The following is a 13,360-nucleotide window of genomic DNA, read 5'->3' on the forward strand; positions in this document are numbered from 1 at the left end:
TAGCTACCGCAAGACAATATTTTCAAACAATGCTAACAGGCTGATATCTAGTTAGCTAGCAAAAGGACAATCAAACATTTTATATTTAGTACAAGATTTTAAAATATTATGTGTTTTTAAAGTGTTTTATAGCGGTTGCACCGAATGACCTGATGTTTCGGTACATGCATATTATCAACTGAAAACATGAATTTTTCAAATAGTTAATTTGCTTCATGACCATGTGGTCCTTTGCAGGTGTCTGAATGATGTCACATCCTGTCACATGATATTGACCGCATGACTTGATGCAAAATGGTCCCTTTATATTGGTTACTCCAAATGACATCAATGAAATTCATTTTTCCGGACATTCTTTCTCATAACAAAGCAACGACTTCTACACATAATTTTAATACCATTTTGCACTATGTTGATATATGATGTTATAAAATCATGCCAAAATAAAAAAATATATACATTTATTACATTTTTAGATATTTTAATGACAAATTAAATGGCTGTATTGGCATTTGGACGGTTAAACCGAATGACCTTTTGACACTTCAAAATCTTTAAATACCTTTATATGTAGCAAAATATAATTAAAACCTTTTGGATTCAATAAAAGAGATATAGTTGTACTACCTTACATACTTTGGATGTCATATCTATGACCCATCATTGACCCAAGTATAAAAATATCAAATCTTAGTAACAGAGTATACTTTGTTTAACGTTATAGCAAAATATAAGATATAGAAAATTGACAAATTACAGTGTACAGATATGTACATATATAAATACATAAAAATACATATTTAAAAACATAAAATGCTGATGTCATGAAAACATCTATCTATCTATCTATCTATCTATCTATCTATCTATCTATCTATCTATCTATCTATCTATCTATCTATCTATCTATCTATCTATCTATCTATCTATCTATCTATCTATCTATCTATCTATCTATCTATCTATCTATCTATCTATCTGTGGTATTAAACATGAAAACTTTCTATTCAGTGTGATTGTAATAAGCCCCGCCCACTGCTGGCGTTATGCACAGGAGCTACAAGATGGCGCAGGCAATATTTGAGGTTCTGGAAGGTATTAATGCACTTTATTTGAGATCCTTCAGCATATGCACAAGCTATAATGTATTATTTTATGTTTTCAGTGAGAATGCATGCGCGCGAGAGAGACGAGCAGAGCAAAGAAACACATTTTACACAGTTGTTTCGGTTCATGTAATTGTCACTGTGTTTGAATAGTAAAAGAATGAATGTTTTTTAAATATATAAATAATAATATTAGCGCAGGATCGCGGTGGATTTGATGTCTTCACTTTAATGTAGCTGAGCAGAGAGATTGATGTAGAGGAGGGAGGAAGAGCGATTGGAACAACAGCCTCGTGCCGCGGATCATGGCGGAGGGAGAGAGACACGTCAGGGGAAAAGCCACAGAACAGCCTTACATCTGCTCAAATACTCTATTGCATTATTATACACTGAATAGTAATTGATATTTGTGTCCACATTTGATTGTTTTTGTGTTGCATAACTGATAGTCATGATTCAATGATAATCTTTTAAATGATTGGTGTGTGTGTGTGTGTATATATATATATATATATATATATATATATATATATATATATATATATATATATATATATATATTAATTAGTAGCTACTGATTAATTACATCTTCAGCAGTGTAACTGGATTTCTTTAGCAGTTACTCTGTCTAAAAAGTATTGGATTACTTTTCTAAATCCCATATTAACCTTGAACAGGTGAACAATACAACGATAACATGAAACGGCTCTTAATTCTTTCAAATAAATAACATAAAATTGCATGAATTATTCTTGAACTGCCAAAAGTATTTAAAGGAAGAAGGTTACATTAGAGGGTTAGTTCACCCAAATAATATTAGATTTATATTATAATATTAATATATTAATATTAATATAGTATAATATGTGTAATATGCGCGATTAATAGATTTGACAGCACTAACACACACATTGTATATATAGATATATAAAACAAATAAATGATAAATGTATAATAAAGATAGAGTCAAACCAAAATGTATTCAGACACCTTGAACATTTCATTCATTAATACAGTTTATTCACTTAAAAAATGGTAATAAAATAAAATAAAATAAAAGTCAGAAAAATGATGTCAGATGACACTTAAGCAAAACATGGTCAGGTAAAAGTGCCTGAATAATTTTTGGTCCCAAAAAAATAAATATGGGTGTGAAATATTGGTTTTAGTTTCAATAATCATAATATCTGCAAAGAAAGGGACTTCCAGACAACTAACTAGCACAGTTACATAGGAAACCAGTGCTTGAGAAACAGTTTAGTGTCATTATACAATATCAAATATTTTTGACCGATCAGAATGAAGTACTGCAGAGAGTCATGCAATAATAATTATAATACTATGTATAACTCCAGTAACAGTACTGAAATGGATTTTAAACTGGCAAAATTGTCAGGAAGTGACTGTCTGTCATATTTGTCTTCTTGTTAAGGCATGGACAATCAGACGGTGCTCAATGTCCAGTCACTGTTAGACGGTCAGGGTGGTGTTCTGGATCCGGGCACACAAAATGTCTCAGGAACGACCATCCAGCCAATGGGTGAGACTTATTCATGCATTTATATGATTATATACCATATTCAGTCAAAGGCAAAGTGTGCATTTGTATCAGTGTTATTTTAGTATTATTTATATACTGTTTTATTTATATTTATTAATATTTTGAATTAGCTTTTTTATTTTTTTTAATATTTTTATTTTAGTGTAAGTATTAGTAATTTTATGCGTTTTTGTCATTTTTATTATTTTTTTTAATATATATTTACAATGAATTTATTTTTCAATTTTAAGTTATTTTATTACAGTTCAGTTAGTAATTGTTTTAGTTGTAGTTAATGAAAACACTGATTTGTATATACATAGTATTGATTTTTAAATATTTTTATATTTTCAATTTTAATTGTTATTTCAGTTTAAGTTTTGGGAATTTTTTTATGCATTTTTGCATTTTTATTTTTTTATATTTCTATTTAGCTGTCATTTATTTTTATTTCAGTTTTAGTAAGTTTTTTGTTTTATTCAGATTTAATAATTTTAGTACTTCTACTTATATATTCCAGTTCTAATTTATGTTTTTTAAATGTCTTTTTCATTTATATCTATTTTATTTCAGCTTCATTTTAATTACTGGAAAGAATTAATAATAGTTTTACTTAACGATAATAACACTGAGTTGTAAATACATATTTATGATTTTTAAATATATATATATATATATATATATATATTTTTTTTTTTTTTATATATATATATATATATATATTTTCAGTTTTCTTTTATATTTTAGTTTGTTTCAGTGCTGTTGTTATTTTTTGTTTGTTTGTTTTAGTAATTTTTTCACTTCAACCTAAACTTACTTACTTTAGTTAGTTGTCTAATATTTATTTTATTTCAGCTTTATTTCAAATACTTAAATGAATTAGCTTTAGTTAACATTAACAAAACTGATTTGCATATACATAGTAATTATTTTTTCAGTCAGTTCTTTTTCTTAAACCTCCTGTGTTATTATTCCTGTCCGTCACATCACATCTGCAGACGATGACGACGTGTTTCTGTGTGGGAAATGTAAGAAGCAGTTCAACTCTTTGCCGGCGTTCATGACTCACAAGCGTGAACAGTGTCAGTCCAACACGCCGTCACTGGCCACCGTCTCCCTGGCCTCCAACAACGCCTACACCTCCGTACCGTCCATCAGCACGGGAGCGCAGCTGCCCACCAACAGACAGGTACGCACACCTGCTGAAACACCACCATCCATATGACTGCGTATCACTGATATTTATTTGCTTTGTGTGTTCCTCAAGGTGTCGTACATCACTGTGCCGCAGTCTCCGCTCACACACACGCTGGTCCAGGGAAACGTGTTGGTCAGTGATGAGGTTCTGATGTCAGCCATATCAGCGTTCAGCTCTCTGGATCAGCCAATGGCAGCCATGCAGGGATCCGCACAGGTAAGATTGCATGTCATGATAGTCTTCTCTTCTCTATTGTGACTTACATACGAGTGAAACCGCTTCTCAAACAAGAACAAATGTAGGGCGGGGCTTGATTTTGTCCATTAGGGAATTGATTGTGGTTTGCTATTGGTGGATCTCATGTGAGTGACAGGTTGCCCCGCCCTCGTCATCAGAGATATATCTGCCAGAGGCATATATATGTGTGTGTAAAACGGTGACCTTTGACCTGGTGTTTTTCAGAGCAATCTCAGCATGCATGCGGGATCCTCGTACCTCCAGCACCATCAGCAGCCTCCACAGCCCCTCCCTCAAACACAGGCCACGCCCCTTTCCTCACAGGTGCCCTCCAGTAACAGTAATTCAGTGGTGCAGGTGTACAGCACACTGCCCTCTATGGCCGGCGGCGGTACTGCAGAGGTGCCTGCACTGGGGCTGCAGTCGTTTCAGTCCATTCAGGTGCAGCGCTGTTAATTCATTCACACGCTCACAAATGTCATGTGAATTTCACCAGTATTAAAATAGTGAAATGCATGAATATTATGAGTTTTGCTGTAAACAGTGTTATTTTTAGTATTATTTATAGACTATTATAGTATTTATTAATATTTTGAATTAGCTATTATTTTTATTTAACTTTAAGGTTTAGTAATTTTGCTACTTAGGAAGTGTAATTTTAGTATTAATTATATATTATTAAGGTATTTAGTAATATTTTGAATTAGCTTTTATTTTTATATTTCCAATTTTCTTTTAAGTTGTTTGGTAATTTTATGTCCTTTTGTTATTTTATTTGTTTTATATTTGTATTTAGTTTTAATTGATTTTATTTCAGTTTTAGTCATTTTAATGCTTCAACTTAGACTATTTTAATTTCAGTTAGTTGCGAAGGAAACATTCAACACATAATTTCATTAAATTTTTTGTAATTTTAGGTTTTTTATCTAATATTGTTTTTCATCTCTATGTAATTAATAGTTTAATAGTTAGTCTATTTTAATAGTTTAAGTGTTTGTTACCAATAACAACAATAACTGCTAATAGTTTTTGTTTTTATTTCTATTTAGCTTTAATTTATTTAGTTTTAGTTAGGTAATTTTAGTACTTTAACATTACTTACAACATTTTTAAGTTTTTCATCTAATATTTTTATTTTATTTTATTATTATTAGCTTTATTTCAATTACAATTATAAAGATTTTTTAATAATTTTAGCTTAAGTAAAAAAACACACTGTCTGAAAATAAAAGTATGCATTTGTAAGTAAATTTTCTATAAGTATATTAGTTCTGTCAAATCGATTAATTGCATCTAACAAACGGTTGTAATTATATATACATACACACATATATTTGCAAATGTTTATGTTAGATGTGATTATTCACGATTAATCGATTTGATAGAAATTGATTAATCACATCTAGCATAAACATTTGAAAATAAGTGTATACACACACATTTAAATGAGTTAGATGTGATTATTCACGATTAATCGATTTCTATCAAATCGATTAATCGTGAAATATCACATCTAACATAAACATTTAATATGTAAATAGTGTGTATGTGTGTAAATATGTGTGTGTGTGTGTGTGTGTATAAACACATATTTACATACTTTTATGTTAGATGTGATTAATATTCCATTTAAAAGTCTTTGTAAACAGCTTTTAATTTGTAACATATAAATAAAGATTAATTATTATTAATGAATCTAGGCCTTGTCTGGTTAATAAATAAAAACAAATGCATATATATATATATATATATATATATATATATATATATATATATATATATATATATCTATATATATATTTACTAATGCAGGTTTATCTGATTATTGATCATTTATTCACCTGATATGACAGGTCCCCAGTCAGTGTGTGGAGGGTCAGGTGTTCAGCACCGCTCCGGTTTACAGCCCAGGAAAACAGACCGCCAAAAACAAGAGCTGCACCATCAGCACAAACCTCTCCGAGCTGGGTGAATATGACAAGGTTATCATCCCTAAGAGGGCCAGAAGCTCCAAGAAAACACAGGATGGTAGTTCACCTTTATACATCATCTACACCAGCTTAAATTACTGCTTTATTTAGACATGAAAACAAGCTCATGTTGTTTCAGCAGGACAAACTAAAGGAAAAGCCCAGAAGCTCAAGTGCAATTACTGTGACAAAGTGTTTACCAAGAACTTTGACCTCCAGCAGCATATTAGAAGGTAAATGAGAAGATTTATATCCAAACTGTGATATTAACGGCACGGAATTCAATTGTTCAAATAAACGTGACAGCACTGTGATCCATTGTGACTCTCTTTTCTGCAGTCACACGGGTGAAAAGCCATTTCAGTGTATCGTGTGCGGCCGTGCCTTCGCTCAGAAGTCTAATGTGAAGAAACACATGCAGACGCACAAGGTTTGGCCTGCTGGAGTTCACAGCACCGCCTCCAGGATGCCCATCACTGTCCGTGTGCTTCCTCTAAACAACCACGAAAACTCACAGCAGACGGAGGAAGAGGAGCACGAGCAAGGTGAGAGAAATGGAAGTCATGATAGCCTGTAGTTCTCTACTGTGACGTACACTGCCCTCCAAAAGTTTGGAAACGCCCTTGAAAAGTGGACAATATTGGCATGAATCCTTTTTAATTTGTGATAATTTTGCTCTGATAAGGGACAACACAAACTATGAATACATATTTTATTGCATAAACAGTTTATGCATAGAAAAAACCTAAATTTTCGATTCATCAAAATATCCAGCATTAGCAGCTATCTGACCTAAACTGGGTTCTGATTGGTTCATTGTATTCTAAACTTATTTGGCAATCAATTGTTGAAGCTATTAAGGTGTGCTGACCCAAAAATCTTTCACAAACCTGAGCCAAGTTTAATCCAGTAACCAGCATCACAGCTGGCAAAGGGGCATGTCTGACTTTGACATGTATATATTGCTATTATTATGTAATCAGAATGAAAATTATTATTGCTGGTCTTCAATGATAATGTCAAGTTATATCATGCTGATATCATCCAAAACCACACTTTGCCAGGGGTGTTTCCAAACTTTTGGATGGCAGTGTATATCTGAGTGAAACTGCTTCTCAAACAAGAACAAATGTAGGGCGGGGCTTGTGGAATTGATTGTGGTTTGCTATTGGTGGATCTCATGTGAGTGACAGTTTGCCCCGCCCCTCGTCATCAGAGAACAGATTCTGATTCAAAATGAATTTAAAACACTAATGATGTGCACATATAAATCATTTATAATAAATACTGCAATATTCCATAAAAACCAAGAATCATCCATTTTTGATCTCATAGTGACTTTAAATCCCGAGATCCCAGCTAACAAAAATACGTCCATAAGTTATGAAAATGTTGTTTCTGAATGTTCTCTGAAATGGTATTATCTATGAAATGATGTTATATCTGATAGCAAGCTCAAGCTCATTGGTCTGGCCTCGTCTTTAGCCATCGAAGAGCCGGACGCGGAGGTCCAGGAAACGCAGGGTCCGGCGGAGGGGAAGCAGAGCGACGGGACCAACCAGAACAAGCAGATCATCCTCATCGACAGCTCGTACCAGTGCCAGTTCTGCTCGGCCAAATTCAGCACCTACTTCCAGCTGAAGTCTCACATGACCCAGCACAAAAACGAACAGGTACCACACGGACTAAAACATTCACAGCCAGGAGAGACAAAAGCAAAGTGTTGCCAATATTTTTACAGAAACCGGACTGAGGTGCTTGCTGAAAATATGAAATGGCATCTTTCATCATAGATTTATGGTTGAAAGTTGTGGTTGGATGAGTGAAAAAGTAGTGGATGGTGAAAAGTTGTAGTGACGAGTTGTTGTGCAGGTGTACCGCTGTGTGGTGAAGAGCTGCTCTCAGACCTTCCAGAAGCTGGATCAGTTTCTGGAGCACATCCACACGCACCAGGAGCAGCTGACGTACCGCTGTCACCAGTGCAGTAAAGTCTTCCCGTCGCTCTTCGAGCTCGGCCTTCACCAGTACTCACACAGCTTCTGTCCACAGCAGAACCAGCGCAAAGAGACCAACTACTACAGGTCACACACACACACACACACACACACTCACACAAACTCAGCCCCGCATCTTGAGAAGAATACACCTAATACGCTGCAAAAATGATGTTCTTCCTCAGTCTTTTTGTCTTGTTTTCCAGTACAAATATGTAAACATCCTCAAATCAAGATACATTTACTGGAGAAGCAAAATATTATGAAAATGATCAATATTAAGTGAGTTTATCATTAAAACAATACAATGTGCTTAAATCTGCGGGAAAACAAGTTTATTTTTCTGTCCCCATTGGCAAATTTTTGTTCTTGTTTTCAGCAAAATCTCACTAAATTTTGATGGATTTTTCAGAAAACAAGACTAATATCTAATTTTGCTTCTCAAGTAAATCTTGATTTAAGAATGTTTAGATATTTGTACTTGAAGACAAAAGGAAGGAAAAAGGAAGTGCATTACCAGAAAGTCACCAAAGGCCTATTTTTGGAATCAACTCCCTAAAATGAGCAGGAAACAAGTATTGGATTCATTCCGCAAATGTGACGACATCTTCTGCAGGTCACTGATGATAGTTATGTTGAAGAGATTTGAATGTCAGGTGCTGCTGTCTGAACTGAGCGTGTCGTGTTTGTTCTTGTGTTCAGATGTATGAAGTGTCAGAGTAAATATTCCACACAGGAAGCTCTGGAGCAGCATCTGCTGAACGCCACACACAACTACCCCTGTCCACACTGCATGAAGGTACTCCTCTGATACTGCAGTTACCTCGAATTTAGATTTTCTCTTTTCATCTTCATTTTACTTTAAGTTTTTGTAATTATGTGCTTATGCCCTTGTATATATATTCTTATTTTTAATATTTCTATTTATTTTTTTCAATTTATTTTATTTCAGATTATTTTAGTATTTTTTGTACTTCAGTTTTTCATCTAATATTCATATTTTGTTTCGGCTTTATTTCAGAAATGGTTTTTAATAGTTTAAGTATTATTCACTTACTGTTATAGTATTTATTACTATTTTTACTTTTATATTTTCAATTTAATTTCAGTTTTAAGTTTTAGTAATTGTGTTATGTGCTTTTGTCAATTTTTGTTTTATATGTCAGTTTTTAAAAAAATATATATTTCTAATTACCTTTAATTTTTATTTCAACTTTTAACTTTTTAAAATAACTCGTAATTTATTTTTGCTTTATTGTTAATTTTTTAGTTCTATTAATAAATTAGCTTTCATTTTAATTTTAGTCATTTTTATGTGATTTTGTCATTTTTATTAGTTTTTTATACATTTTCTAATTAGCTTTAATTTTTTTTTATTTCAGTTTTAGTAATTTTAGTATTTCACCTTAAACTTATTACAATTTATTTTTTAGGCAACATTTATAATTTTTGCTTTAATTTTTTCATCGATTATTTATATTTTATTTCAGTAACCAAAAATTAATAGAATTGTAATATTTTTTATTAATACTCATTCACTGTTATAGTATTTATTAATATTTTGAATTAGCTTTTAGTTTTATATTTAGTTTTCTTTTTAATTTTAGTTTAAATTTTAGTCATTTATGTGCTTTTGTCATTTTTATTAGATTTTTAATATTTGATTTTTATTTCAGTTTTACTTTTAGTAATTTTAATACTTCATCTTATTTTAGTTAGTTGACAAGGCAACATTTCTACATTTCATTTAAGTTTTAGTTTTAAGTTTTTCATTTCAGTTTTATTTCAGTTAGCAAAATGATTTTTGGAGTTTTAGTATTAATACTATTATAGTGTTTATTAATATTTTGAATTTATAAATTTGTTTTCTTTTTATTTCATTTTTAGTAATTTTAGTACTTCAGCTTAAACTTACTTCAGTTAGTTGCCAAGGCAACATTTCTAATTAAAAAAAAACTTTATTTTTCTAAATTTAAGTTTGTAAGTTTAAGTTTTTCATCTAATGTACATATTTTCTTTTATTGCAGCTTTGAATAGTTTTACTTTAGTTTTAGTTAATGATAGCATCACTGCAGGAGTCGGTGTGTGAGAATAATGAAGAATGGTTAAAGACGCGGACGTCAGGTGTCAGTGTGTTTTTGTGTGCAGGTGTTTCCGTGCGAGAGGTATTTCCGGAGGCATCTCTCCACTCACGGCGTCGGCGGCAAATTCAAGTGTCAGATCTGTAAAAAGTTCTTCAAAACTGAGCACTACCTCAAACTCCACACACAGATCCACTCAGGTGTGACACTTCATTCAGTGGAAATGTCCTGTACTCGTAAATGCAGGTTTATTGTTATGTAGTTATATCATCGGTATATGAGTTGCATCAGAAATTATTAATTTTATTAATTAAATTTAGTAATTATTAATTACAGTGATTGGTTTTGTTGTTTTGCAGGAGAGAAACCGTACAAGTGCTCCGTCTGTGAGGCCACGTTCAACAGGAAGGACAAAGTAAAGAGGCACATGCTGATTCACGAACCCTTCAAGAAGTACAAGTGTCCCTTCAGGTGAGTGACAGGTGTCAGATCGCCACAGAGAACATCAATCTGACGTGAACATGTTTCATTATTTCTGTCGTCTCTCCTCTGCAGGACTCATGTGGGCTGCACTAAAGAGTTTAACAGACCGGACAAACTCAAAGCTCATATTCTCTCTCATTCAGGTGAGAATGATCATCACGTCTCAAGATATATATAGATATATATAGTTGGCTCCGTATGCTTTCGAATTACTCTTGCGGTATTTTGATGTCATACACTGATCTGTCTGTGCAGCACCACTTCAAGTCAAACACTGAATCAACGATTCAGTGATTCATTCATAAAGAGAGCCATTTACTTCATTGTGAATGTGAATGAATCAGCTGTTTGAACGAATCGAATGAATGAATGATTCTATGACTTATTCATTTACACATTTACTGCCACCTACTGGCAGTGTAAGTTTCTTATTTAGAGTATCATTCCATTAAAAAATTATTTCATACTTTGGGGATAGTTTGCCCAAACATTTAAATTCAGTTTATTATCATTTACCCTTGTGTCGTTTCAAACCTTTATGACTTTGTTTATTTTACGTAACATAAAAGAAGATATTTTGAAGAATGTTTGTTACCGAACTGTTTTGATCCATAAATATATCTAAATAACAATTCAGAAAAATAAATCATGGCTGTTGATGCCTAAAAGTTTGTGTAATAAATTCTAGATATTTAAAGTTTATTCTAGTTTAAATATTTCTTTCTAAAGCTACTTTTTGTAATGTTTATTTAATGATTTTCTCATTTAACACAATAATGACGTTAAATGATCTTTCGGGGGAAATTTTTGATCCAAATTTGATTTGATTTAAACTTTATTAATCCCCGAGGGGAAATTAAATTGTCATGGCAGCTCAATCAAATTTTTTTTAATGGAAATTTGATTTTGCCGATTTATTTGCTTGAAAGCCCTAATATATATTTAGTGTATTATTACTTTATTAATGTAAGTGTATTATTAGTGTGTGTGTATATATATATATTACTTTATTAAAAACTGTATATATTGTAATATACTGTACATATTGTTTTATATATATATATATTTATTTATTTTTTTTTCCCTAAAGTTAGAGTTAATTAAAAATGATTTAGAAAAAATATTCATATTCCGAAAACATTCTCTGACAACAAGCTTTTAAATATCCATTTTTCTCATGGTATAATAATGTGGAAGTGTATAATAATGTATGTTTTTCTCCGTCCTGCAGGAATTAAGCCGTACAAGTGTCAGTTCTGTCAGAAGTCGTTCAGTCGTCGAGCTCACATGCTGGAACACCAGCGCTCACACACCGACAACTACCGCTTCCGCTGCTCCGCCTGCAACAAAGGCTTCACCCGCCAGAAATACTACCGAGATCACAAGTGTCCGCTGGCAGGGGGCGCGGCAGGAGACGCGCAGGTCGCTGACGGGACGCAGGGACGAGACAACAACAGCGAGGGTACGCACACACACACACGCACACACACAAATGAATATATTTGTAAGTATGAGTTTTTAATCTATATACTTTTTATTAAAACTTCAGGGGACGGATCTCCTGCCGTGGAGCCTGACGAACGCGGAGAAACCGAAGACGAGGGCGAGGATAATGATGGCGAGACGCATCAGGATGGAATGATGGGAATGGATGGAGGAGAGAAGCAGATGAGAGAAGAGGAGGAGGAGGAAGAGAGGAATGATGAGACGAGACTGGACCACATGCAGGAAGAAGACCGAGCCGTCAGACTGCTCTCTGAACCCATGTGCTTCCAGACGGTGGACTGAAGAAGAGTCAAGCTGCAGTGAACTTTCTGCTTGTATTTCCCAGAATTCACACACTTGCATCATGTTGTTTACCAAGAGAGCGGTGCAGGGATGATTTAAATTTGTAGGCCAACCTGGATGTTCCCTCAATAAAAACCCAATAGGATTTTTCCATAGGCTTTTGGATTATTGCAAAAGATAATATCTGTGATCAGCAAAAGTTTATGATATTTACACGTTTTGTCCATCAAGATGATTTTCACAAACGTTTATGAATTTTGAAGCCTAAATGCAGTCGTCAGAAGTAAAAAGCTAAACGTAGTCTATAAACGAACTACACCACGGTCACATGACTTCAACATCACTGACATTAGCTTCAACAACTCTTTCAGTCTTTATTTACAAACATTTTCCCTGACAGTTTGAGTTAGAAGAGCGAGTGTGATTATAAACATAATTAGTAGATGAGTTTACCTGTTCAGATGATGATGTTTAATGTCCGACAACCTAGAAACCGCCTTTTTCAAGACACATAACAGCTTAAAAAAAAACACAAGTGAGTATCACTGATGTATTTTATGCTGTAGAATAAAAAGTGAAAGTAGCGTGAGCTTATGTTAACCACAGACCTTATTTCAGGCATTTTAGGCAAAAACCCACTGACTCATTTCCAGGTTTTGGCCTATAATAATACATCAGCGCTGCAGCGCTCTAAAGCGTTGACTTGCACAGTCATCTTTAAAAGTATAAAAGATGTTTTCTATCATTGTCAAGGGGACAAAAATCCCTGTTGCTGATCTTAAATATTTGATTTGTTTTATATTAAAACACTCTTGTAAGCTAATTTATTTTTTCTTGCATTTGTTGAGATGAACTCAGACTGTAAACTAATCAATACAGTTTCAAATAAAATATTGAGCTGAATTTCTGCACGTTTTCAGTATGGTTATCATGTCTTGTTTTATTGTTTGTCCATAAATCATG

At 33.1% G+C, this 13,360-nt stretch overlaps 1 protein-coding gene across 2 annotated transcripts; it reads left to right on the forward strand.

Annotated features, from left to right (window-relative positions):
• Positions 1-1,063: 1,063 nt before the first annotated feature.
• znf341 (zinc finger protein 341) lies at positions 1,064-13,290 on the forward strand. 2 transcript variants are annotated; one of them, XM_067371467.1, is made up of 16 exons: positions 1,064-1,095; positions 2,539-2,646; positions 3,645-3,835; positions 3,914-4,060; positions 4,307-4,522; positions 5,935-6,109; positions 6,191-6,284; positions 6,391-6,596; positions 7,537-7,724; positions 7,924-8,132; positions 8,748-8,844; positions 10,194-10,326; positions 10,486-10,597; positions 10,682-10,752; positions 11,841-12,071; positions 12,159-13,290. In XM_067371467.1, the coding sequence occupies exons 1-16, from the start codon at positions 1,065-1,067 to the stop codon at positions 12,395-12,397; spliced, it is 2,448 nt and encodes an 815-aa protein (XP_067227568.1). In that variant the 5' UTR covers position 1,064; the 3' UTR covers positions 12,398-13,290. The 2 variants fall into 2 exon arrangements, with proteins under 2 accessions (XP_067227568.1, XP_067227569.1); XM_067371468.1 differs by having other exon boundaries at positions 6,194-6,284.
• The last annotated feature ends 70 nt before the right edge of the window (positions 13,291-13,360 follow it).

Source organism: Chanodichthys erythropterus, chromosome 20, assembly GCF_024489055.1.
Source record: "Chanodichthys erythropterus isolate Z2021 chromosome 20, ASM2448905v1, whole genome shotgun sequence".
In the NCBI taxonomy this organism is placed as follows: Eukaryota; Metazoa; Chordata; class Actinopteri; order Cypriniformes; family Xenocyprididae; genus Chanodichthys; species Chanodichthys erythropterus.

Excerpts from the sequence above, each read along its gene's own strand:
- znf341 (XM_067371467.1), top strand. The coding sequence starts at position 1,065 with ATGGCGCAGGCAATATTTGAGGTTCTGGAAG. Across the intron at positions 6,110-6,190 it reads CTCCAAGAAAACACAGGATG|CAGGACAAACTAAAGGAAAA; the intron begins GTAGTTCACCTT and ends ATGTTGTTTCAG. Across the intron at positions 10,327-10,485 it reads CCACACACAGATCCACTCAG|GAGAGAAACCGTACAAGTGC; the intron begins GTGTGACACTTC and ends GTTGTTTTGCAG.